This window comes from Leptodactylus fuscus, chromosome 6 (assembly GCF_031893055.1).
Source record: "Leptodactylus fuscus isolate aLepFus1 chromosome 6, aLepFus1.hap2, whole genome shotgun sequence".
NCBI classification, from domain to species: Eukaryota; Metazoa; Chordata; class Amphibia; order Anura; family Leptodactylidae; genus Leptodactylus; species Leptodactylus fuscus.
The window spans coordinates 20568995-20594007 of record NC_134270.1 but is presented as its reverse complement, the minus strand read 5'-3'; the positions used below and the strand labels follow the sequence as shown (position 1 = coordinate 20594007).

Genomic DNA, 25013 nt, shown 5'->3' with positions numbered 1-25013 from the left:
GATTAATACACACACACATATATATATATATATATTATATATATATATACACACACACACACACACACACACACACACACACACAAGGACATACACAAAACTGTACAGGATACTTAGCCAAATACAGCAGAGTGCACAACAAATGATCCTATTCACACCAATGCCTCTGTATGATATATAAATCAAATGGTATCATGTAGATAAACCTAGTTGTTAACCACATCAAAGAATTCCTAAAATATCAGACAAAAGAAATAAAGTATCACGGGGTCATTCCTAACAATGCTGACAAGATGAAGGTAGCAACAAGTGCAAAAGGGAAATTGAAATAGGTAACCAAATCAATCCTATCCAGACTGAGATACTAATGATGACCATAAGCTCATCGCTAGAAGTGGAATGAACCTTTATAAACATCACAGACAATAAGTGTATAGTGGTCAGCTTGTAGATGTATGAAGTAGCAACATTATATAGAAGCCCATCGCTAATTAGTAGATCACTTATCCATGTTACGCTAAGTTCACACCTGCGTTCGGGTCTCCATTCTGAGCTTTCCGTCTGCTACATGCAAGAAGACGGAAACCACAGACCGGGTCCAGCCATGAGCGGCGGTGAGCGTTTTATGCTCTCCGCCGTGAAACCGTTTTTTTAAATCCGGACACAGAGTACTGCATGTCCGACTCTGTGTCCGGATTAAAAAACCCAGTTTTGCGGCAGAGAGCATAAAACGCTCACCGCTGCACAGCTTTCTCACCCATTCAAATGAATGGGTGAGAGAGAGTCCTGCAGGTTTCCGTCTCCTGCTCTGTTTTATGCAGGAAACGGAAACCTGAAGAACGGAGACCGGGCGCAGATGTGAATGAGCCCTTAGGCACAAATAGTGGGGGCCAAGGAATAGGAGTGCACGACGCCAGAGGATTAGATAAATGGGAGGCAGTTTTGCCGGTGGATTTTGAGGAGAGATCCGCGTCAAAATCCGCCTGCAATAAAATCTGCATGAATATACCCAAAAGTCCCAGTTTTGCAAGAACCTCGGGACTTCATGGTTCTTTTTCCAGTGCTCTCCGAATGGAAATGTCCACTTCTTTTGCAAGCATAGTAATAACGTAGGTAGTCTGAGGATCCAGGAGCTTTAATGTGCTTTGCTCCAGTGGTTTGCACAAACGCTTGATTAGCAGATTTTTGCTCCTTCTATTTCCAGCAAAAAAAAAAAAAAATAATAATATCTGTGAAAAAAGAATAAAATGCATGAAATTGGATAACTGAATGTCTCCCTATACAAAAATTAGTTTCTGTCTGATACAAATACCTGCACACAGTATAACATGCCTGAGGATTAGATACATGCATGTGCCCACAGTATAACATGCCTGAGGATTAGCTACATGCATGTGCCCACAGTATAATATGCCTGAGGATTAGATACATGCATGTGCCCACAGTATAACATGCCTGAGGATTAGATACATGCATGTGCCCACAGTATAACATAATTAGTCAAAAACCAATTATCCACAGACCATAAGAATAGCTGAGGGAATTAAATCCATTAGAACACTTACAAAAGAAAAAGAAAAACCCTCAAATAATTATACACCAGATCATATAAAATTTAAATATATCTTTATTATACCAAATACAATCATAAAGGTAAATAGCAGCTGGGCAGATGGTTAAGCCAAAGTTGAAGACACAGTAACAAACAGGGAAATTAGGACCTTGTTTAGATTACAATTAGCGCATAGAGCTTTAAGAGTCCAGGGAATACATATAAATAACCATAAACATTAATTTTAATCCGGAACACAAGACTCTACACAACATTAAATCACATTATATTCCATTGCAAAAAGTGATAAGACCAATGGTATTAGCAAAGCTTGAATAACAAGAAATGATCAGAACGATCAGATCACATTATAACCTGGATAGCTTCCAGAGGTAAGAAACCCATATAGTAGTTTAAAATAGATCATACATTCATGGATAAAGGAAGCCCAGTATATATATAGTTCAAGCTAGAATCATATTAGAAAATAAAAAATACCTGAGGTCATTATGGCAGATGGATATAGTCCTAAGTCCCAAAACACAAACGGCAAGGACACCTCGACGCGTTTCGCCGTGCGACCGGCTTCCTCAGGAGGAAGAATTTCTCTGTTTGTTACTGTGTCTTCAACTTTGGCTTAACCATCTGCCCAGCTGCTATTTACCTTTATGATTGTATTTGGTATAATAAAGATATATTTAAATTTTATATGATCTGGTGTATAATTATTTGAGGGGTTTTCTTTTTCTTTTGTAAGTGTTCCCACAGTATAACATGCCTGAGGATTAGATACATGCAGCTGCAGACAGTATAACATGGCAGGTACATAGAGGATTACATACATGGCTCAGGATCACACTTACTTCTTAAAACGAAAGTAGACAGCATTAGAACGTCACGTGACATAAGCCAAAAAACTTTCCTTCTTCAAAGTGGGAAGGAAGCCAATCACAGAGCAGTGACGCCAGCCAATGAAAGAGAGCATTGACGCCAGCCAATCAGACAGCATTTATGGCAGCCAATCAGAGAGCACTTAGAGCAGTGAGGAGAAGCCAATCCGTGACGGCCACGTCATGGATTATTCCTGAGGCTCCGCTTCATCGTCCCCGGACCAGGAAGCGTCGCTTACAGCTGAATGACTCTTTGACCTGACAGTCTTGACAGCTATTGGCTGATTGCTGCTAAGCAACCAGAAAACCATTCGATGGTTGGTTGAGAGTCTCTCAGTAAGTGCCCTATGATTGGTTGGTTAACTCCGTGACAGCCGAGTAGCCGGCGCTGATTGGCTGTTGGTGTAGCACATGGTTTGCTGATCTGCAGAGACTGCGGCGTGTGTATGGGGTTTCCAGGCCTGCTGTGGAGACGTCTCTCCCGGGTCCTTGTCATGTCCCAACCCGAGGCTCGGGCCTACAGTGTCCGGAAGAACAAGGCGCCCAAGGAGCCGCTGCGGCACATAAAGAACCGGTCGAAGCAGGATTCGGGAGATCGGCATGGACCTGCCGTGGTCTACGTACAAGTGGTGGCGGCTGGAAGCAGAGATGCCGGGGCCTCGGTCTTCGTCTTCTCAGATCACCACAGGTAAAGGGGCAGCGGTACCGATCTGTGTGTGACCGCCTGGCGGGGGGAAGGGACCGCTGGGGTCGTATTGGCGCAGCTCTGGCAGGGATCGCTGGGGTCATTGGTGCAGCTCTGGCAGGGATCGCTGGGGTCATTGGTGCAGCTCTGGCAGGGATCGCTGGGGTCATTGGTGCAGCTCTGGCAGGGATCGCTGGGGTCATTGGTGCAGCTCTGGCAGGGATCGCTGGGGTCGTATTGGTGCAGCTCTGGCAGGGATCGCTGGGGTCATTGGTGCAGCTCTGGCAGGGATCGCTGGGGTCATTGGTGCAGCTCTGGCAGGGATCGCTGGGGTCATTGGTGCAGCTCTGGCAGGGATCGCTGGGGTCATTGGTGCAGCTCTGGCAGGGATCGCTGGGGACATTGGTGCAGCTCTGGCAGGGATCGCTGGGGTCATTGGTGCAGCTCTGGCAGGGATCGCTGGGGTCGTATTGGCGCAGCTCTGGCAGGGATCGCTGGGGTCGTATTGGTGCAGCTCTGGCAGGGATCGCTGGGGTCGTATTGGTGCAGCTCTGGCAGGGATCGCTGGGGTCGTATTGGTGCAGCTCTGGCAGGGATCGCTGGGGTCGTATTGGTGCAGCTCTGGCAGGGATCGCTGGGGTCTTATTGGTGCAGCTCTGGCAGGGATCGCTGGGGTCGTATTGGTGCAGCTCTGGCAGGGATCGCTGGGGTCGTATTGGTGCAGCTCTGGCAGGGATCGCTGGGGTCGTATTGGTGCAGCTCTGGCAGGGATCGCTGGGGTCGTATTGGTGCAGCTCTGGCAGGGATCGCTGGGGTCGTATTGGTGCAGCTCTGGCAGGGATCGCTGGGGTCTTATTGGTGCAGCTCTGGCAGGGATCGCTGGGGTCTTATTGGTGCAGCTCTGGCAGGGATTGCTGGGGTCGTATTGGTGCAGCTCTGGCAGGGATCGCTGTGGTCTTATTGGTGCAGCTCTGGCAGGGATCGCTGTGGTCTTATTGGTGCAGCTCTGGCAGGGATCGCTGGAGTTGTATTGGTGCAGCTCTGGCAGGGATCGCTGGGGTCGTATTGGCGCAGCTCTGGCAGGGATCGCTGTGGTCGTATTGGTGCAGCTCTGGCAGGGATCGCTGGGGTCGTATTGGTGCAGCTCTGGCAGGGATCTCTGGGGTCGTATTGGTGCAGCTCTGGCAGGGATTTCTGGGGTCGTATTGGTGCAGCTCTGGCAGGGATCGCTGGGGTCGTATTGGTGCAGCTCTGGCAGGGATCGCTGGGGTCGTATTGGTGCAGCTCTGGCAGGGATCGCTGGGGTCGTATTGGTGCAGCTCTGGCAGGGATCGCTGGGGTCGTATTGGTGCAGCTCTGGCAGGGATTGCTGGGGTCGTATTGGTGCAGCTCTGGCAGGGATCGCTGGGGTCGTATTGGTGCAGCTCTGGCAGGGATTGCTGGGGTCTTATTGGTGCAGCTCTGGCAGGGATCGCTGGGGTCGTATTGGTGCAGCTCTGGCAGGGATCGCTGGGGTCTTATTGGTGCAGCTCTGGCAGGGACCGCTGGGGTCTTATTGGTGCAGCTCTGGCAGGGATCGCTGGGGTCATTGGTGCAGCTCTGGCAGGGATCGCTGGGGTCATTGGTGCAGCTCTGGCAGGGATCGCTGGGGTCATTGGTGCAGCTCTGGCAGGGATCGCTGGGGTCTTATTGGTGCAGCTCTGGCAGGGATCGCTGGGGTCATTGGTGCAGCTCTGGCAGGGATCGCTGGGGTCATTGGTGCAGCTCTGGCAGGGATCGCTGGGGTCATTGGTGCAGCTCTGGCAGGGATCGCTGGGGTCATTGGTGCAGCTCTGGCAGGGATCGCTGGGGTCATTGGTGCAGCTCTGGCAGGGATCGCTGGGGTCATTGGTGCAGCTCTGGCAGGGATCGCTGGGGTCTTATTGGTGCAGCTCTGGCAGGGATTGCTGGGGTCGTATTGGTGCAGCTCTGGCAGGGATCGCTGTGGTCTTATTGGTGCAGCTCTGGCAGGGATCGCTGTGGTCTTATTGGTGCAGCTCTGGCAGGGATCGCTGGAGTTGTATTGGTGCAGCTCTGGCAGGGATCGCTGGGGTCGTATTGGCGCAGCTCTGGCAGGGATCGCTGTGGTCGTATTGGTGCAGCTCTGGCAGGGATCGCTGGGGTCGTATTGGTGCAGCTCTGGCAGGGATCGCTGGGGTCGTATTGGTGCAGCTCTGGCAGGGATCTCTGGGGTCGTATTGGTGCAGCTCTGGCAGGGATCGCTGGGGTCGTATTGGTGCAGCTCTGGCAGGGATCGCTGGGGTCGTATTGGTGCAGCTCTGGCAGGGATCGCTGGGGTCGTATTGGTGCAGCTCTGGCAGGGATCGCTGGGGTCGTATTGGTGCAGCTCTGGCAGGGATCGCTGGGGTCATTGGTGCAGCTCTGGCAGGGATCGCTGGGGTCATTGGTGCAGCTCTGGCAGGGATCGCTGGGGTCATTGGTGCAGCTCTGGCAGGGATCGCTGGGGTCATTGGTGCAGCTCTGGCAGGGATCGCTGGGGTCATTGGTGCAGCTCTGGCAGGGATCGCTGGGGTCTTATTGGTGCAGCTCTGGCAGGGATTGCTGGGGTCGTATTGGTGCAGCTCTGGCAGGGATCGCTGTGGTCTTATTGGTGCAGCTCTGGCAGGGATCGCTGTGGTCTTATTGGTGCAGCTCTGGCAGGGATCGCTGGAGTTGTATTGGTGCAGCTCTGGCAGGGATCGCTGGGGTCGTATTGGCGCAGCTCTGGCAGGGATCGCTGTGGTCGTATTGGTGCAGCTCTGGCAGGGATCGCTGGGGTCGTATTGGTGCAGCTCTGGCAGGGATCTCTGGGGTCGTATTGGTGCAGCTCTGGCAGGGATCTCTGGGGTCGTATTGGTGCAGCTCTGGCAGGGATCGCTGGGGTCGTATTGGTGCAGCTCTGGCAGGGATCGCTGGGGTCGTATTGGTGCAGCTCTGGCAGGGATCGCTGGGGTCGTATTGGTGCAGCTCTGGCAGGGATCGCTGGGGTCGTATTGGTGCAGCTCTGGCAGGGATTGCTGGGGTCGTATTGGTGCAGCTCTGGCAGGGATCGCTGGGGTCGTATTGGTGCAGCTCTGGCAGGGATTGCTGGGGTCTTATTGGTGCAGCTCTGGCAGGGATCGCTGGGGTCGTATTGGTGCAGCTCTGGCAGGGATCGCTGGGGTCTTATTGGTGCAGCTCTGGCAGGGACCGCTGGGGTCTTATTGGTGCAGCTCTGGCAGGGATCGCTGGGGTCATTGGTGCAGCTCTGGCAGGGATCGCTGGGGTCATTGGTGCAGCTCTGGCAGGGATCGCTGGGGTCATTGGTGCAGCTCTGGCAGGGATCGCTGGGGTCATTGGTGCAGCTCTGGCAGGGATCGCTGGGGTCATTGGTGCAGCTCTGGCAGGGATCGCTGGGGTCATTGGTGCAGCTCTGGCAGGGATCGCTGGGGTCTTATTGGTGCAGCTCTGGCAGGGATCGCTGGAGTTGTATTGGTGCAGCTCTGGCAGGGATCGCTGGGGTCGTATTGGCGCAGCTCTGGCAGGGATCGCTGGGGTCGTATTGGTGCAGCTCTGGCAGGGATCTCTGGGGTCGTATTGGTGCAGCTCTGGCAGGGATCTCTGGGGTCGTATTGGTGCAGCTCTGGCAGGGATCGCTGGGGTCGTATTGGTGCAGCTCTGGCAGGGATCGCTGGGGTCGTATTGGTGCAGCTCTGGCAGGGATCGCTGGGGTCGTATTGGTGCAGCTCTGGCAGGGATCGCTGGGGTCGTATTGGTGCAGCTCTGGCAGGGATCGCTGGGGTCGTATTGGTGCAGCTCTGGCAGGGACCGCTGGGGTCTTATTGGTGCAGCTCTGGCAGGGATCGCTGGGGTCATTGGTGCAGCTCTGGCAGGGATCGCTGGGGTCATTGGTGCAGCTCTGGCAGGGATCGCTGGGGTCATTGGTGCAGCTCTGGCAGGGATCGCTGGGGTCATTGGTGCAGCTCTGGCAGGGATCGCTGGGGTCATTGGTGCAGCTCTGGCAGGGATCGCTGGGGTCTTATTGGTGCAGCTCTGGCAGGGATCGCTGGGGTCGTATTGGTGCAGCTCTGGCAGGGATCGCTGTGGTCTTATTGGTGCAGCTCTGGCAGGGATCGCTGTGGTCTTATTGGTGCAGCTCTGGCAGGGATCGCTGGAGTTGTATTGGTGCAGCTCTGGCAGGGATCGCTGGGGTCGTATTGGTGCAGCTCTGGCAGGGATCGCTGGGGTCGTATTGGCGCAGCTCTGGCAGGGATCGCTGTGGTCGTATTGGTGCAGCTCTGGCAGGGATCGCTGGGGTCGTATTGGTGCAGCTCTGGCAGGGATCGCTGGGGTCGTATTGGTGCAGCTCTGGCAGGGATCTCTGGGGTCGTATTGGTGCAGCTCTGGCAGGGATCGCTGGGGTCGTATTGGTGCAGCTCTGGCAGGGATCGCTGGGGTCGTATTGGTGCAGCTCTGGCAGGGATCGCTGGGGTCGTATTGGTGCAGCTCTGGCAGGGATCGCTGGGGTCGTATTGGTGCAGCTCTGGCAGGGATCGCTGGGGTCGTATTGGTGCAGCTCTGGCAGGGATCGCTGGGGTCGTATTGGTGCAGCTCTGGCAGGGATCGCTGGGGTCTTATTGGTGCAGCTCTGGCAGGGATCGCTGGGGTCGTATTGGTGCAGCTCTGGCAGGGATCGCTGTGGTCGTATTGGTGCAGCTCTGGCAGGGATCGCTGGGGTCGTATTGGTGCAGCTCTGGCAGGGATCGCTGTGGTCGTATTGGTGCAGCTCTGGCAGGGATTGCTGGGGTCTTATTGGTGCAGCTCTGGCAGGGATCGCTGGGGTCGTCTTGGCGCTTCTCGTTCAGGATCTGTTTTACTGTCATCTTAGACCAGAGCTGAGGATTGGTGGCATCTTCTTAGCACAGGAAGGGGGCGCTGCAGGTCATCTTTTCTGTTTAACCCTGTAATGTTTCCTGTTCCTCCAGGTATCTGTTTAATTGCGGTGAGGGGGTGCAGAGACTTATGCACGAGAACAAGTAAGTATCGGTCTTTAAAATGGATACCAGTCATGTGACCTTGCCGTCACTAATCGCCATTTTCTGTTTTCACATTTCAGGGTGAAGCTATCGCATCTTGACAACATCTTCATCACCAGAATGAACTGGGCAAATATCGGAGGGTTGTCAGGTGGGTGGACGTCTTCCTGGTGGATATACAGTAGATTAGTTGCGGCGTTCTTCACTCTCAGCCCCACCAATGCCGTATTCTTATTCTGTAGGTGTACTTCTGACCTTGAGGGACGTGGGCCTCCCTAAATGTGTGGTCTCAGGACCCCCTCAGCTGGTAAGTTACCCCCTCCCTTGTGCTGATGAAAATCACCTGATCTAAAATGAGCAGAGCTGCAGTGTAAAGCACAAGGGGGGGAAAGAACAGCTGCCTAAACCTCTGATGAGACCAGACACTTATTCTGCCTTATTACCTGTTGTCGTTGATCATGGGGGTGTCCTAATGTGAGCAGAGCTGCAGTGTAAAGTGTTAGGGTCAGAGCAGAAGCCTAAGCCTGTGTCAAAGCAGCAAGTCAACATTAAATTATCATAGACCATGCAGTGAAACCCTAATATAGAGCAGTGCTGCACTGTAAAGCATGGGGAGGGCACCTAATGACGTTTCACTGTGCACTTTCACACCCAAATATTTTTGTATTTTTCTTGCTTCACAGAAAAATTTCCTTCAAGCTATTCGGATATACTGTGGTGCTATGGAGGGCCTGACAGTGGGTAAGATCCCGGGGACCATGGCCGAGGGATGAGGAGGGCTCGGGTATTATGCCATTAATTACTGTCTTGTCTCACAGACGTGCAACCTTCCACCGATCCCCTCTACAACGACGAGACCATGTCCGTCACGCAAGTGCCCATCTTCAGTAAGTCGTAGCCTTCTCTCTAGCTGCTTCTGGAAAAGCTGGATGACGACCAATATGGCCACACTGTAGTGTCACCCAGCTTTCCTAGAATAGAAGTGTTGTCACTGTGATAATTCTTTGCAGCAGCTGTAAAGTGAGCTGTTACAGTTGTGCTGATCTAATGGACCTTATGGGATGTTCTTTGTCTTTTTGCAGGCAGCAATGCAGGGAGCGCGAGCCCCCCACGGTCTCCATCTCAAACCGATAACAGTCAGCCAGAACAACAATTAGGAAGAACGTCTCCAGGTATTGTGAGATGTCTGGCCGTCACTTACCGGTCACCCAGTTTTCCTAGAAACTGATATGACTAAAATCGATGAAAAAGATTGTTAAACCGTATTTTGTTTCAGATCTCAGGATGCGACCCTCCAACAGATCTCCTCAATGTGTGATCTCCTACGTCTGCAAGGTGAGAGGAGGCTGGGCCCGAAACTGTCCACACCTATCGGCAAACGCGGCAGTCAGCTTCTCTCTGGCCTGAAGTGACTGATAACAGAGAGCAATAGTCTATTCATCTGTTGTTACTGACCTTAGCCAGAGGCCTATTTCTTTTGTTTTTTTCTCTTTCAGCTTCATGACAGAAAAGGCCACTTCCTGGTATTGAAAGCGAAGGAAATTGGACTTCCAGTGTACGTATCCCTCCAGAGCTGCATTCACAATTCTGTTTGTGAATGTGGTTGTCTGGGATTACCCCCCCCCCTCCTAAATCTCCCCCTCTATGAGGCTGGGGAAGGTGGAAAAAAGACACACACACACACACACACACCATACTCACACCATACTCCTACGCTCTGGTGTAACCCCTTTAAAATTTCCCGGCATTCCCTGTATGTTCAGTGTCTGCACAAAGTTTGCAGAAGTCTGGGAGGGTCTGCTTGTGTGATGTCTCAGCCCCTGCATCTTTTGCACTGGGGACCCCTACATTGTGGTAATGTAATAATAATAATAATAAATTTTATTTCTATAGCGCCAACATATTCTGCAGCGCTGTACAATTTGTAGGGTTCAAATACAGACAGAAAGATACATTACAAAGAAAGTCATTTCACACAATGGGACTGAGGGCCCTGCTCGCAAGAGTTTACAATCTATGGGGTAGAGGGGGTGACACAAGAGGTAGCAGGGGCGGCATTGCTTATACAGTATTCAGACAATATTGTAATAGAGGTGACTGTCATTACACAAGCAAAACCTTATGAGCCGTCACTAGTGGTGTCCTGTAACATGTGGATGGAGCTTGGACCTATGGAGTTAGCCTGAGATGACATCATATCACGTGGGGAAGTGTGGGAGCGGGGACAGAGGAGGGTTAAGGATTTACGTTAGACATTGTGATAGGCTTGTCTGAAAAGATGCGTCTTTAGTTTGCGTTTGAAGCTGTAGAAATTGGGAGTTAATCTTATTGTCCGGGGTAGAGCATTCCAGAGAAGTGGTGCAGCTCGGGAGAAGTCTTGTATACGAGCGTGGGAGGTTCTGATAATAGAGGATGTAAGTGTTAGGTCATTGAGTGAACGGAGAACATGTAGGGAGGGGCGGCATTATAGAGAGCCTTGTGTAATGTGGTTATGTCTTTACCCTGGTTTCACCCTATTTCCTATGTCACAGAGGGACGCCGAAGATCGGACCAATCATAACGGAGCTGAAGGCAGGAAGAAGTGTCACGTACGAGGGCAAGGAGGTAACGCTGTGTGCGGGGCATAGATGTCATGTGGATGGGGCTCAGCTTGATTGGTCAGGGTCTCATTGACTCCTTCCACCAGGTCTCGCCTGCTGATGTCCTGAGCCCTCATATCCCTGGACCATCCTTCATCGTGGTGGAGTGTCCGAGTGAAGATTTCATAACCCCCGTCACTGAGAACGCCGCATGGAAGAAGTGAGTTGGGTGGCGAAGGACGGTCATGTGACCAGGACTTGGTGATGGGCAATGAAATTTTATTTATTTATTTTTGCAGGTTCCATGAAGGCAAAGCAGAAACTGCCGCCACGTTAGTAATACACATGACCCCCGAACACATCCTCCACCACAGTGTATACCGGCAGTGGATAGACAGGTGAGGACACTACTGCAGATTCACCACAAGAGGGCAGCAGAGTCCTGGAAATAATTTTGTACAGAAAGGGCTCGTTCACACTGGGCAAGAGGGGGCAGACTGTGACGCCAAATTCAGTTCAGAATCCCCTCACAATAGAGGTCTATGTAGACTGCTATAGCTTCCTTCTTTTCATGAGTGGTATGTTCTGGCTCACGGAAAAAAGAAGCGAGCTGAGCCCCCAGCGTCCACCTCGCAACAGCACCCTCTGGACTAGGCCCATTCATTTGGGCCTACTGCGGTGCGGGAAGCCGCGGCAGGCACATTTTGGTTCTATTCTGATGCGGTTTCCTGCATCAAAATCAGGACCAAAATACGCGGTCCTGTGCCCCGTGTGAACTAGCCCTTTATACAAGTTACACTGGAAGCAGTTATGTGAATTAGATTTGCGTTCTCCATTTTCAAGACAACTGTTTACGAATGGTAACTGGCTTCTCTACTTAGAAGCTGGAAACGTTCTACGGCTACGATGTATCTGTCCAGTCTAGACAATGCTGTGGAACCTAAACACAGCACAAAGCCATCTCCTGTCCTGATCGTGTGTTGTATATACAGTCCTATGAAAAAGTTTGGGCACCCCTATTAATCTTAATAATTTTTTGTTCTAAATATTTTGGTGTTTGCAACAGCCATTTCAGTTTGATATATCTAATAACTGATGGACACAGTAATATTTCAGGATTGAAATGAGGTTTATTGTACTAACAGAAAATGTGCAATATGCATTAAACCAAAATTTGACCGGTGCAAAAGTATGGGCACCCTTATCATTTTATTGATTTGAATTCCCCTAACTACTTTTTACTGACTTACTGAAGCACAAAATTGGTTTTGTAACCTCAGTGAGCTTTGAACTTCATAGCCAGATGTATCCAATCATGAGAAAAGGTATTTAAGGTGGCCAATTGCAAGTTGATCTCCTATTTGAATCTCCTCTGAAGAGTGGCATCATGGGCTACTCAAAACAACTCTCAAATGATCTGAAAACAAAGATTGTTCAACATAGTTGTTCAGGGGAAGGATACAAAAAGTTGTCTCAGAGATTTAACCTGTCAGTTTCCACTGTGAGGAACATAGTAAGGAAATGGAAGACCACAGGGACAGTTCTTGTTAAGCCCAGAAGTGGCAGGCCAAGAAAAATATCAGAAAGGCAGAGAAGAAGAATGGTGAGAACAGTCAAGGACAATCCACAGACCACCTCCAAAGAGCTGCAGCATCATCTTGCTGCAGATGGTGTCACTGTGCATCGGTCAACTATACAGCGCACTTTGCACAAATAGAAGCTGTATGGGAGAGTGATGAGAAAGAAGCCGTTTCTGCACGTACGCCACAAATAGAGTTGCCTGAGGTATGAAAAAGCACATTTGGACCAGGCAGCTTCATTTTGGAAACAAAGATTGAGTTGTTTGGTTATAAAAAAAGGCGTTATGCATGGCGTCCAAAAAGAAACAGCATTCCAAGAAAAACACTTGCTACCCACTGTAAAATTTGGTGGAGGTTCCATCATGCTTTGGGGCTGTGTGGCCAATGCCGGCATCGGGAATCTTGTTAAAGTTGAGAGTCGCATGGATTCCACTCAGTATCAGCAGATTCTTGAGAATAATGTTCAAGAATCAGTGACGAAGTTGAAGTTACGCCGGGGATGGATATTTCAGCAAGACAATGATCCAAAACACCGCTCCAAATCCTCAGGCATTCATGCAGAGGAACAATTACAATGTTCTGGAATGGCCATCCCAGTCCCCAGACCTGAATATCATTGAACATCTGTGGGATGATTTGAAGCGGGCTGTCCATGCTCGGCGACCATCTAACTTAACTGAACTTGAATTGTTTGTCCAAAATACCTTTATCCAGGATCCAGGAACTGATTAAAAGCTACAGGAAGCGACTAGAGGCTGTTATCTTTGCAAAAGGAGGATCTACTAAATATTAATGTCACTTTTCTGTTGAGGTGCCCATACTTTTGCACCGGTCAAATTTTGGTTTAATGCATATTGCACATTTTCTGTTAGTACAATAAACCTCATTTCAATCCTGAAATATTACGGTGTCCATCAGTTATTAGATATATCAAACTGAAATGGCTGCTGCAAATACCAAAATATTTAGAACTAAAAATGATTAAGATTAATAGGGGTGCCCAAACTTTTTCATAGGACTGTATGTATACAGGATCACTACAGATATTCACAGGGGTCCTTCCATTCACTGACGGGAAGCAGAGATCTTGCAAATGGTATAAACTAAAGGATATTTCACCACATCCAGCAACTCGCATTATTTCATCCTTTAATAGGCTCCTCTTTACTGACACTGTCTACATCTTGACCCCTTGTCTTCTGGTGTCTAACACTTAACGTTAGAGAGTCCAGTCAGCATATTGGGCACCAAAAAAAACGGCACAGTTTGCTCGGGAATGGTGGGGGCTCAAGAAAAAAATTCCAATGGTGCCAGGATCAGTAGTGAAGTGTCTAGTAAAAGATGGAAGCACTGGAAGGGTGAAAGGTCTTGTTAAAAAAATGGGGTTCAAGTGTGGTCTCTGACTTCTTGGTGTCATGACTTTGTCCCCCCCCAGGTTTGGCCCTGGCACCCAGCACCTTTTCCTGAATGAGCACACCTCCAGCGTACATAATTTGAGCAGCTACAAGGTCCAGAGTCAGCTGCACCTCATCCATCCCGATATATTTCCACAGCTCCCAGAGATCCGCCCTAAGGTGAGTGGGGGCAGTGAGGGGGAGTCACTGGTTTGGTCTCTAGTCTGTTAATTCATGGGTTTCCTGTTTCTGTACAGGATGACGCATCTGATGTGCCCGGCGTGAGGGCAGAGTGCCTCCTTAAATACCAGCTGAGACCCAAAATGGAGTGGCAGAGGTGAGCGGAGGAGGGGAGTGTACACGCAGATCCTTGGGGGTGGTGCTCTGTGACGTGTCAGCCAGTCAGCAGCTGGACTCCCCCTGCTCCCTGCTTCTGATTCGCTGAGACTAGCTCCTTTCATTTGGGTATAAACCACAATGGTTGCCCACTGTATCACCTAATCTAGGACACCCACGTGTTGCCTGTAACTTCTGCTTCTCCTTATATCATTCTCCTGGTGCTGATTTGGTGCTTTATTTTGCAGAGACCAAGTATTACAGAACCAAACTTCAGAATTCATAAAGGAGGCCATGGAGATGCCGAGCTTTGGGAACGCCCTGGAGGATTGTCGGCGTCTTCTTCAGTCAGAGGATGAACCAGCAAAGGGTTAGTAAAGGGTTAAAGAGGGTTCCCCATCATAGCCCTTTATAGGTGGGGTTTACAATCTGTAGCCTAATCCAGCTGCTTGGGGGGTTCAGTACCCCTTGTATGTAGGGATAGTCCAACATCTCATGCACGGGGGAGGAATGGGGCAGGGATGGATTTCTACTTTTTTTGGTAAGCGGTCATTGATGCTTGGCAGCCATTTACCTCCCCATTGAAACCACAAACTTTTGTCATTCGCCTCCCTGTGAATATGAGGGGGGGGGTGTACAGGGTGTGATACTTGGACATCTGTTGATCTGGTTGTTGTCCTTCTGCAGATGGTACCGCACAGTATCCGGAGGTCGTGTTTCTAGGAACTGGTTCTGCCGTCCCTATGAAGACTCGTAACGTCAGCAGCACCCTGGTGCACATCAGGTACTAGAGCAGCTCTGCTATCTGCAGTCTATATGTGTGTGGTTACAGAAGTAGGGCCTAGTATCTGGCACCATCTTGTCACTTCCTTCCCAGACCTGTGTGAATACAGGGTCTCCCCCGCAATGCAGCAGGGTCTCTTCTCCGTTCCCTCCTAGTCTCTTTGTTTAATTTGCAGCCCCTCTGCTGTGATGCTTCTGGACTGTGGAGAAGGAACGTTCGGCCAGTTGCATCGACACTATGGAGACCGTGTGGACGTCATCCTAAGCCGCCTCTCCGCAGTGTTCATATCCCACATCCATGCCGACCACCACACTGTGAGCGCTCCTGGTCGTGTCCTATACATTTAGGGAGTATCTGCATGTGCTATGTAGTAACCGCCTCCATCTCTCCTCGCAGGGTCTCCTCCGTGTGGTGCTGGAACGGGAGCGGGCACTGGTGAGTGTAGATTAGAATCATATGACATAAATGAGGATCGTAATCTGCAACTGCGCCTCCCTTAAGCATGCTGTGTGTGTGGTACTGCAGCTCGGCCACGTTGATTTAACCCTTTAACATAGCGTATTGTTACATCATGATGTCCCTAAGGGGGTGATCAACAGGCACCCACCACTAACTACCTGCCCCGATTGTGGCTCTCTACGTGGAAGGTTTTTTCTGCTCATAGCATTTCACTCCATTCAGGATTTTTTTTAAATTTTTTTTTAAATGTAGATTGTGAGCCCCCCATAGAGCGCACAATGTACATTTTTCCCTATTAGAAGGTCTTTGGAATATGGGATGGAAATCCATGCAAACACAGGGAGAACATACAAGCTCCTTGCAGATGGTTTTATGCCCTTGGCGGGATTTGAACACCAGGACTCCAGCACTGCAAGGCTGCAGTGCTAACCACTGAGCCACCGTGTGGCCCCTCCATTCAGGATTTTGTTCCTGCTTGAATTTATGTTGTGTTGAGTATAAAATGGTGCCATTGTGAAGTATTTTGTCTTGCAAAAAAACCCCAAAAAACTCCCCACATGGTGATGGTGGAGGGGAGAGAAACAAAACACAACATTTCTGTGTCTTAAGGAGAGAAATGGGGTTCTACAGCAATGCAATACCAATTGCAGCCAGTGGACAAGAGTGGCGCTATTTCTGTGAACCTGATACAACCTGAACTGGCTCCATTACAATATGCTAAGACAAGGGTGGCTTGGCAGCGCTGGAGTGCGCGCACGTAGACACGTTCCGATGAAATCCTCAGTATTGGTGTTCTGTCTGTATGGTTCTCTATCTGTGTTCTATCAGTAATGGAGTTGGCGCTGCGGCTCATGGATTGGCTGTGATTTACTACCATGTCATGATTTATGTATTTTACTCCAGGCGTCTCTGGGGAAACCTTTCAGCCCGGTGTTGGTCATAGGCCCGACCGTCCTGATGACCTGGTTAAGGCAATACAGCGACAACTGCCAGGAGATCCTGCACAATATCAGGTGAGGACGGCCATGGGGGTGTCAGGAGCCGCAGCCCTTATATACAGTGTCTATTTCTCTATGGAGGACCGTCCTGCATTGCACACACAGCCCATTGATAGGAAATGGACATTGTGTAATGCTTCATGTCTCCTGTGGTGGCGCTGCAGAGACATTGATCACTTCCTGTCAGCTTTTCCCATAGAGATGATCTCTTTGATCTTCTCATTGTCAAGGAACGATCAGGAATTATTAACGGTTTGATTGACTTCTATGTGTTCATCCTATTTTCTTCCTTAACAGCTTCATTCCATCAAGGAACTTCATGGAAACTTCTGAGGTGGATTGTCCCAAGGCCCGAGGCCAGATCGCTTCACTCCTAAAGATTTACCAGTTGGAAAAGGTATGTAAAGTGGGCGGCCATGTCTACACGTAATGCTGTGGAAGTGTGTTACATGCTCCAGTCACTTCCAGAGCTGCAATCATAGTTCTTTTGGCCACACCCCTCGCTTTTCAGACCATGTTCTGTAACCTCTTATATGGTGCAGTGCGTTATGATCGCGCAGCTCTGGATGTGACTGGAGTATAAGAGAAGTGACAAGTGACTCTCTTCGCTCCAGTTTCAGACCTGCCTCGTCCGGCACTGTAAGAACGCCTTTGGCTGTGCGATCGTCCATCAGTCTGGATGGAAGTTGGTGTTTTCTGGGGACACCATGCCTTGTGATGCCCTCATCAAGATGGGTAAGATGGCGCGGGTAGACTGTCAAGATGTAGTAGGAAATCGCCCAAATAGCAATTCCTTAATGTGGGAGATACTTGTGTTATCAGGAAAGGACGCCAGTCTGGTGATCCACGAGGCCACACTGGAGGACGGCTTGGAGCAGGACGCCATTGAGAAGGCGCACAGGTACCGATGTAGCAGAGCTGGGAGGGTAACCCAGGAGACACGCATTCACCTCTGCTATAACACATCCTTGTCTGTTACAGCACAACCTCCCAAGCCATCGGCGTAGGAATGGAGATGAAGGCAGAGTTTATGATGCTGAATCACTTCAGTCAGCGCTACGCCAAGCTGCCCCTCATGAGCGACCACTTCAGCAGCAAGGTTGGCGTGTCCTTCGATCACATGAGGGTGAGTTACGTCTTAAAGGGATCCTACCATTAAAACTCAATTTTTCGTCCCTAACATGTAGGAATAGCCTTAAGAAAGGCTATTCTTCTCCTACCTTTAGATGTCTTCTCTGCACTGCCGTTCAGTATAAATCATGGTTTTCGTCGGTATGTAAATGAGTTCTCTCGCAGCACTGGGGGCAGTCCTCAGTGCTCAAACAGCACTGGGGGCGTCCCCAATGTTGTGAGAGAACTCTCCAGCGCCACCTCCATCTTCTTCAGCAACGGGGTCTTCTTCGCGTCTTCTTCCGGGGGTTGGCTTCAAACTTCCAGGCCTAGGGCAAAGCCGACTGCGCATGCCCACCGGCCACAAGAAAATGGCCATTTACACAGTATTGTAAGTAGCCATTTTCTTGTGTCTGGCAGGCATGCGCAGTCGGCTGCCCAAGGCCTAGAAGTCTGAAGCCAGCGCTGGAAGATGACGCAAAGAGAGGCCGTTCCTGAAGAAGATGAAGGCGGCACTGGAGGCCCACCTCCAGTGCTGCGAGAGAACTCATTTGCATACCGACGAAAACCAGGATTTCTACTGAACGGCGGCGTGGAGAAGACATCTAACGGTAGGAGAAGAATAGGCTTTCTTAAGGCTATTCCTACGTATTAATCACAAAACATTGCGTTTTAATGATAGGATCCCTTTAAGGGGCTTTACTGTCATGTCTGATTGCCTGAGGTTCAAGCACTGGGACATCCACTGATCCTGAAAACAAGCGGAACCAGAACCAATTTACTCCGTACAGAGGTGGTTTGTGTTCTGCATTCACACCCAGAGCTGCATTCACTACAGTAGAATATGATCTATATTGATCTTGACCTTACTGGAAATTAAAAGAATTGGGAGTGCAGCTCTGGATGTGGCTAGAGCACAAAACACAGTGTAACCAAAACCATGGATACAGCAAATGTTCTGTCAATCCCTAACACTTCATTGAGAATTAAAGTGAATTGGAGTACCCTATCCTTATTGAGGCTGTGAATGCTGCTTTGAGTGTGATTGGAGTATAAGACATGATGTCAGTAAATGACTCAGATTTACAGGATCTTCATCGTCACATTTGTTACTATGTTTCAGATCCGACTGAACGACTTGCAGACCCTCCCTAAGCTATTGGGCCCGCTTAAGGCTCTGTTTGCTGAAGACCTAGAAGAACTGGAGGAGCGGAAGCAAAGAAGGGAACTGCGACAGCAGGACCCGGAGGTTTCACTGAGCGAATCAGAACCCACCACCACCAGGGTCAAGCGAGACCTGGACGATGCCAACGTGGCTGTTGATGTCAAAAGGTTAAAAGCTAACTGAGCGCCATAGGCTTATTGGTGGAGAAAGCGGGCAGATGTCTGAGAGGAGACGAGTTTCAGGTCATGTGACCCCCGAACTGCGAGATCTGCGGAAGAGAAGTCCATGCCCGTCTCACATGTATGGAAATATTACAGCTTTTGTTTTTCACCTTTGTGGGTGTCAGTCAGGCCTTGGTGCAGGCAGGTTATGGACACTCCTGAAATCTTAAGATTGGAATCCTCAGACACCTGAAGGGCCCCCGTGTATGAGGACTTAAAGGAACAGTGCCGAGAAGTATTTATTTTAGGATGGTACATTTCATTATGAGAGCTTATTCTGATAAAAGATTAAAGGGGGTCGTCCATGAGTTACAGGAATAAAAGGGCAGGGGTGCGTTAAAAAAAAAAAAAAAAAGGGGGGGGAGGGGCATATTCTCCTCTCCATAGCATTTCATTGTGTATTGTCAGGCCAGCAGTGGAGAGGTGCATATGACCAGGTCAGTGGCCTCAGCGGTGGTCATGTGAGCCCCAGCACATTAGGGAAAGGGGCCTGGGATTCCAAAAGTGCTGGAAATAGGCAAGTATGGTGTTTAGTTTAGTTTAGTTTGTTTTACACTCAGCCCTTGCGTTCCTGTAATTCATAGACAACCCCTTTAATGTCTACAAACCCCTATCTAGTGACACGCACCCCCACCGACTGCGCTACTCCAGAGACCAGTAAAAACATTGAAGCAACGTTGCTAAAAGTCCCCTGCCGTATTGTGTATACAGCTACTCTGCAGACCTATGTGAATGCCAAACCCTGTATAATCTGATACCATTCAGTGCCTGTGGTGTAAAGTTATACAACACATAGAAACAGATGGCACTACATAGTAGATGTGTGTGTGTGTATGTGTATATATATATATATATATATATATATATATATATATATATATATATAATCGGTAGGGTGTATTGGTCAAGACTAGAGATGAGCGAGTACTATTCGAAACTCCAGTTTCAAATAGCACGCACCCATAGGAATGAATGGATGTAGCCGGCACGCAGGAGCCGCTTCCATTCATTCCTTACGGTGCGTTCTATTCGAAACGGCCGTTTCGAATAGTACTCGCTCACCTCTAGTCACGACTATTTGCAGGCGTCTTCTGTATAGATATATTGTAGCTGTCGTGCTGCTGCTCCTCTCCCAAACTGAATGGCCCGAGCACGGCCATGTACACACTGTGTGTATGATGGCGCGAGCAGTTTGCGATTGTTTTCTGCTGCTAACACATCTGCTGTAAGGATGGAAGTCTGAACTGTGTGCAAGGACCCCCATCCATCACAAGGACTAAAGCGCTGCAGAGGCTTTGAGGGTGCCATAACCCATCAGAGCCCTCCGTGCATCTCCTCAACAAGCCTGAAGAGGGCGTAATCTCCACACAATCCTCAAGCTGTCCCATTGGTCTGTGGGGCCTGGACCAGACCATTGTTTCTTCTGCTAATAATACATCACAGAGACGCTTTACTTTACTATATATTTTCTTTTGCCAAAAAAAATTCTTGTACTATGCTGAATTTTTATTTTACTACATGTGACTGTCACTGGCTGCGAGCGGCCCTTATGGAGTGCAATAAAGGGATCGCTCAGTAAGTTATGTGAAGTGTCGCCAACTTTATGGGTCCAACAATGTTATCAGGTCTGGAGCCTGGACATGAACTAGTTAAAACATAAAAGGGCTCCCGGTGTCCTCCATAGACCATCCTCTGTTGTCAGCAATTGTGTAGATGTCCGAGGGCTGGTGTATGTGAGGTTACACTTTATGGTACCTGGTCATGTGACTGCAGGATATATGTATATAGGGGCGTTCTATATGGCACCTCTCATATACAGTTTCATAGGAAGCCCATTATAGGTAAGGGCTCATTCACATGACCAGGTGGTGTAGCGGAGGGTAATCCGTTTTCATGAGTTTATTCAGGGACCTGTGAAACGGACCAGACAAATGTCAAGTTCTGGTTTCTTTTCTTGGATTGGTCACATGACTGTTAGTACAATGGTCATGTGACTTGATCCATTAAAGTCTATGGGTAGCTGTGTGAATGAGCACCAAGTAAGTGGGTAGGGTTGTGGCTGTACTCTAGGACTATGGCCGTATCGGGGCCTGACGTACAGACGAGAGCTGGCACTGGATCTGGGAATCCAAAGCTACAACTACCATTGTGTTAGAAGTCTTCTACATAATACTGATGAGGGGTCCCCTACAGGCCCTCCTGTTTTTAGGGGTTGCGTAGTACGTGATTACTGAGACCATTAACTATCGGGGCAGCCCTCCGTCCTTGAATATATAGAACCTGTAGCTATTCTATTCACTGCCCCCCTATAAGTAACATCCTCCCTGTCTGACCTGGTTACATCTCTAGGTATCAGCATTTGGGATAATTCACCCACCACCGCCCCCTGGGGGAATCTGTGAGGCCCCCAGAGATCCACACGCTCCTTACAGTCGGATTTGACCCGTTCACAATATTCTGTTCCTGACCTGCTTATACCGCGTCCAGCCAACACAAACACTCTCCATACATGGAAGACAGAGTCCTATTAATTACCATTTAATGAGATCTCATCAGTATCCGCTGTATACAATACATTTATAGGTTGTTATTGTCATAATGAGGCCTCTGCAAGTCTTTGCCATCTGCTCCAGTCACATCCAGAGCTTTCCTTTTGGAATTCATCAGATACTAAACCAGCAGAGGGCAGCAGAGAGGTGTGTAATCCTGATACCTAATCCCAAACCCCAATAGATCTATAACTGCAGCCTGTGCAGTAACTGGAGTATAAGACATTGTGCAAGTTAAGGGTCACAGTCTGATACTTCACTTTATCCTAATCTACATGATACAGTTTTCTACACAGCACCCCTCCCCTGGACCCCTGTTCCTGCCACTAGGGGTTTTCTCATATTTAGGTCCTTTGTTATATCCAGCTAGGATGGCGGGTGCATTTAAAGGGATCAGCACCCACAATGTGAAGGCAAAGTATTTGCTTCGTATGTCTTACTAATCCTAAATAAAGGAATAGAATAAGTCAAAGTATAAGAAAGGATCCGCGTCCTTACATCTAATTGTCCCCAACTCCTATAAGGTGTTTCCTCATAAAACAGCCCCCTCTCATTTTGGGGGACTAATCTTATGCAAACATGACAGTGCACACGCACCAGCGGCAAATATGATGCCTCGGTCATGTATGACTGAGGCACCTTAAAGGGACCCTATCATTGGATACCCTTTTTTTCTCCCTAACACGTAGGAATAGCCTTAAGAAAGGCTATTCTTCTCCTACCTTTAGATGTCTTCTCCAGGCCACCGTTCGATAGCAATCCCAATTTTCTTCGGTAAGCAAATGAGTTCTCTCGCAGCACTGGGGGGGCGATACTCAGCGCTCAAATAGTACTGGGGCGTCTCCAATGCTGTGAGAGAACTCTACAGCGACGCCTCCATCTTCTTCTGGAACAGCCTCTCCCTGTGTCTTCTGTCCTGGGTTTCAATCTTCTAGCCAACTGCGCATTCTCGGGATTTTCTTGTGGCCTGGGCATGTGCAGTCAGCTCTGCCCAAGGCCTAGAAGATTGAAACCCAGGATGGAAGAAGAGGGCGTTCCAGAAGAAGATGGAGGCGTCGCTGGAGAGTTCTCTGGCAGCATTGAGGACACTCCCAGTGCTGCGAGATCTCATTTGCATACCGAAGAAAACCCGGATTTCTACTGAACGGTGGCACGAAGAAGACATCTAATGGCAGGAGAAGAATAGCTATTCCTACGTGTTAGTCAGAAAAAATAGGTTTCCAATGATAGGATCCCTTTAAGGACTGATGCCCAAGATTACACAGTGGAGACCCATTGGTGATGGCAGTTGCACCACTCCTAAGCGGCCACCATGTTTAAAGACCCAACATCCGCCATGATATTAAGGAGGATGTCAGAAAAGGTATTGCCATAACTTCCAAAATCAAAATTATCACTATATTTCTGATGATTACTACATAATAATGGCACAATTATTTATTTAACCCGTACCAATCTTTGGTCTGAGTATATTTCTTGGCACCTGCACTGATCAGCTGATTGTAAAGGTTGCAGCTCTTGCACAAGTGTCAGGCACCCTTCAGTCAGGAAGGGTGCCAAGGTGTGGACCCCCAACAATAAGTATTATTTGCCACCTTCCTCAATCTTCAGCCAGCTGTCTTTAATGAAGGTATCCCACCCCACCCAAAACACAGCATAGAGGGGCTCAGTAAAGATGGTAGAAAAGGTGTGAAGATGTTTGATGGGGTTACCAAGCTCATAAAAGGACACCAGGCCAGCCTCGTAATCCAGCCGTATCCTCAGTCGATGGTGGGAGGTTTCTTTAGATATGCTGACCTCTTCACTATCATGTAGCGCTGAATATTCTCCAATGAAGTATTCCACCGCCCAGGACTTGTCGTTACTTCCAATGACGCCATCCCTGGCTATACTTGGGTAACACACACCTACCCGCCACATCCCCGAGCCACTACCCTCCACATCCCAGTAATGTACCCCTGACGAAAAACTCTGTCTGCTCAAGATCTGGTTACACTCAAACCTCTCTGGTGCCTTTGGAAGGTGGTTTTTGCTCTCTGAATAAGTTGCCACTTTAAGGTTGTCCGATATAGTGATATAGTCACCAGATGTGTCCACATTCAGTGTGATATCTGCAGGATCGGTGATGTAAATGTCTCTTGACACGTGTCTTATTGTGTCAAAGAGGATGTGTAGCGTATTGGAGATTAGATCCACGCACAGGTTATCTACCTCTTGGATTTCTCCATCTTCTCTTATAGGACTATTCACTTGGTCCGAAAATTCACTCTGACATGACACCTGTTCTTGTAGGACCATCACTGGGTCAGCCATGTGACACTGCGCCTCAATGTGGCGAATCTTCTTAGATATCTCGATCTTCTTTATTTCCAGCTGTTGGATCAGGTCAGAGATTGTTAGCAACGCATTCTCTTCCTGCCTGGAGACCTCCGTCAGGACTTTCTTCTCCAGGTCTTCCAGCTGTCTCCTGATGTCTCCAAGTATGGTGGATATTTCCTTCGTTACGTTACCTGCTTTATCACGGACGCTTCTCTTGCGTTCCTCTAGACTCTGGAATCTTTTCTCTATCTCTGATCTCTTTGATTCCAGTTGTGGCAGAAGTTGGAAGAGTTGGCTCCTCTTCTTCTCAAGGCTTTATCCAGCGACTCCACCTGGTGTCCTCTGTGTTCCCCTTCCAGAATGTAGGATCCACAGATAAGTGTAGAGTCCTGTGAGCAGTAATATTCCAGGATCTTCTTGTGAACTGTACATCTGGTGGTCTTCAGTGCAGTGCTGAGTTCGGATAAGATATGCTCTGGGGACTTGTTGTGGACTCTGAGATGGTCGGAGCAAAGATAGGCTTCACAATGTAGACAGAACTTCATGGCAGGGACTGAGGTGTGAATGCAGTAGGTGCAGAAGACTCTGCTATTTGCTTCCGGTTGAGTAGACTGGAATCTCTCCGCCATTGCACGTAATGCCACGTTTCCTGCAGGACAGAACGAATCATGAACTTTTCTCTGCAGTCAGGACAGGAGTATTCTCCAGACTCCTGAGCACTAGATTCACTGCCGGCAGTAGTTGTGACTGGGTCTGGATAGATGTTCAGGCAGACGGAGCAGCTCAGTTCTTCTCTCACATCTGAAGACGCCTTTGTCATCAGTAGGAAATGAACATGAACTGCCTGAGAATCTGAAGCTGGGTTAATTTAAAGGGGCATACACCCCTAGTGTGCCAAACGTTAGCTGCAAACACAAGATGATCATAAGCCAAAATAACCAATACATTACTATCTATTACAAGTCTGATGTGAAGGGTAATATGTTTGGGTCTGTATTGAATCAGTATCAGCCCTCCAACAGTCACATTAACATTGCAAAATCCCTCCCGAAACTGTCACTTTTTTATGGCAGATTTTGGATTTATGGCTCCAGTAATGTGCTCCGCTTTAACCAGTGATATCTCTAAATCTTTGGGGGCTCCGGAGTTACAATATCTCTGAACAAGCTGTATTCGGGGTGAACACTAATGCATTAGCTCAAGCCCCAAGTCTTGCTTGTCCAAAACTAGTGGAGTTAGAGGGGTAAACAATAACAAATAATTGTGAGATGGTTTGTCCTATCCTAAATAAAGAATGAAAAAAAGACTAAGGGTCAGTTCACACGGATGCACATTCTG

General features: G+C 48.9%; 1 protein-coding gene and 1 pseudogene across 1 annotated transcript; one reads left to right on the top strand and one right to left on the bottom strand.

The window, feature by feature from the left end:
* The first annotated feature begins 2862 nt into the window (after positions 1-2862).
* ELAC2 (elaC ribonuclease Z 2) lies at positions 2863-19628 on the top strand. Its single transcript, XM_075279421.1, has 24 exons — positions 2863-3130; positions 8131-8181; positions 8262-8332; positions 8424-8488; positions 8865-8922; positions 9000-9068; positions 9264-9353; positions 9458-9516; positions 9678-9736; positions 10713-10785; positions 10868-10980; positions 11060-11158; positions 13776-13914; positions 13992-14071; positions 14319-14440; positions 14758-14854; positions 15030-15168; positions 15251-15289; positions 16217-16326; positions 16609-16708; positions 16926-17046; positions 17134-17212; positions 17293-17437; positions 18545-19628. Exons 1-24 carry the CDS (start codon positions 2889-2891, stop codon positions 18767-18769), a joined length of 2445 nt encoding a protein of 814 aa, XP_075135522.1. The 5' UTR covers positions 2863-2888; the 3' UTR covers positions 18770-19628.
* A 3312-nt stretch (positions 19629-22940) lies between these two features.
* Positions 22941-24495, bottom strand: LOC142209943 (E3 ubiquitin/ISG15 ligase TRIM25-like; annotated as a pseudogene).
* Between the last annotated feature and the right edge of the window lie 518 nt (positions 24496-25013).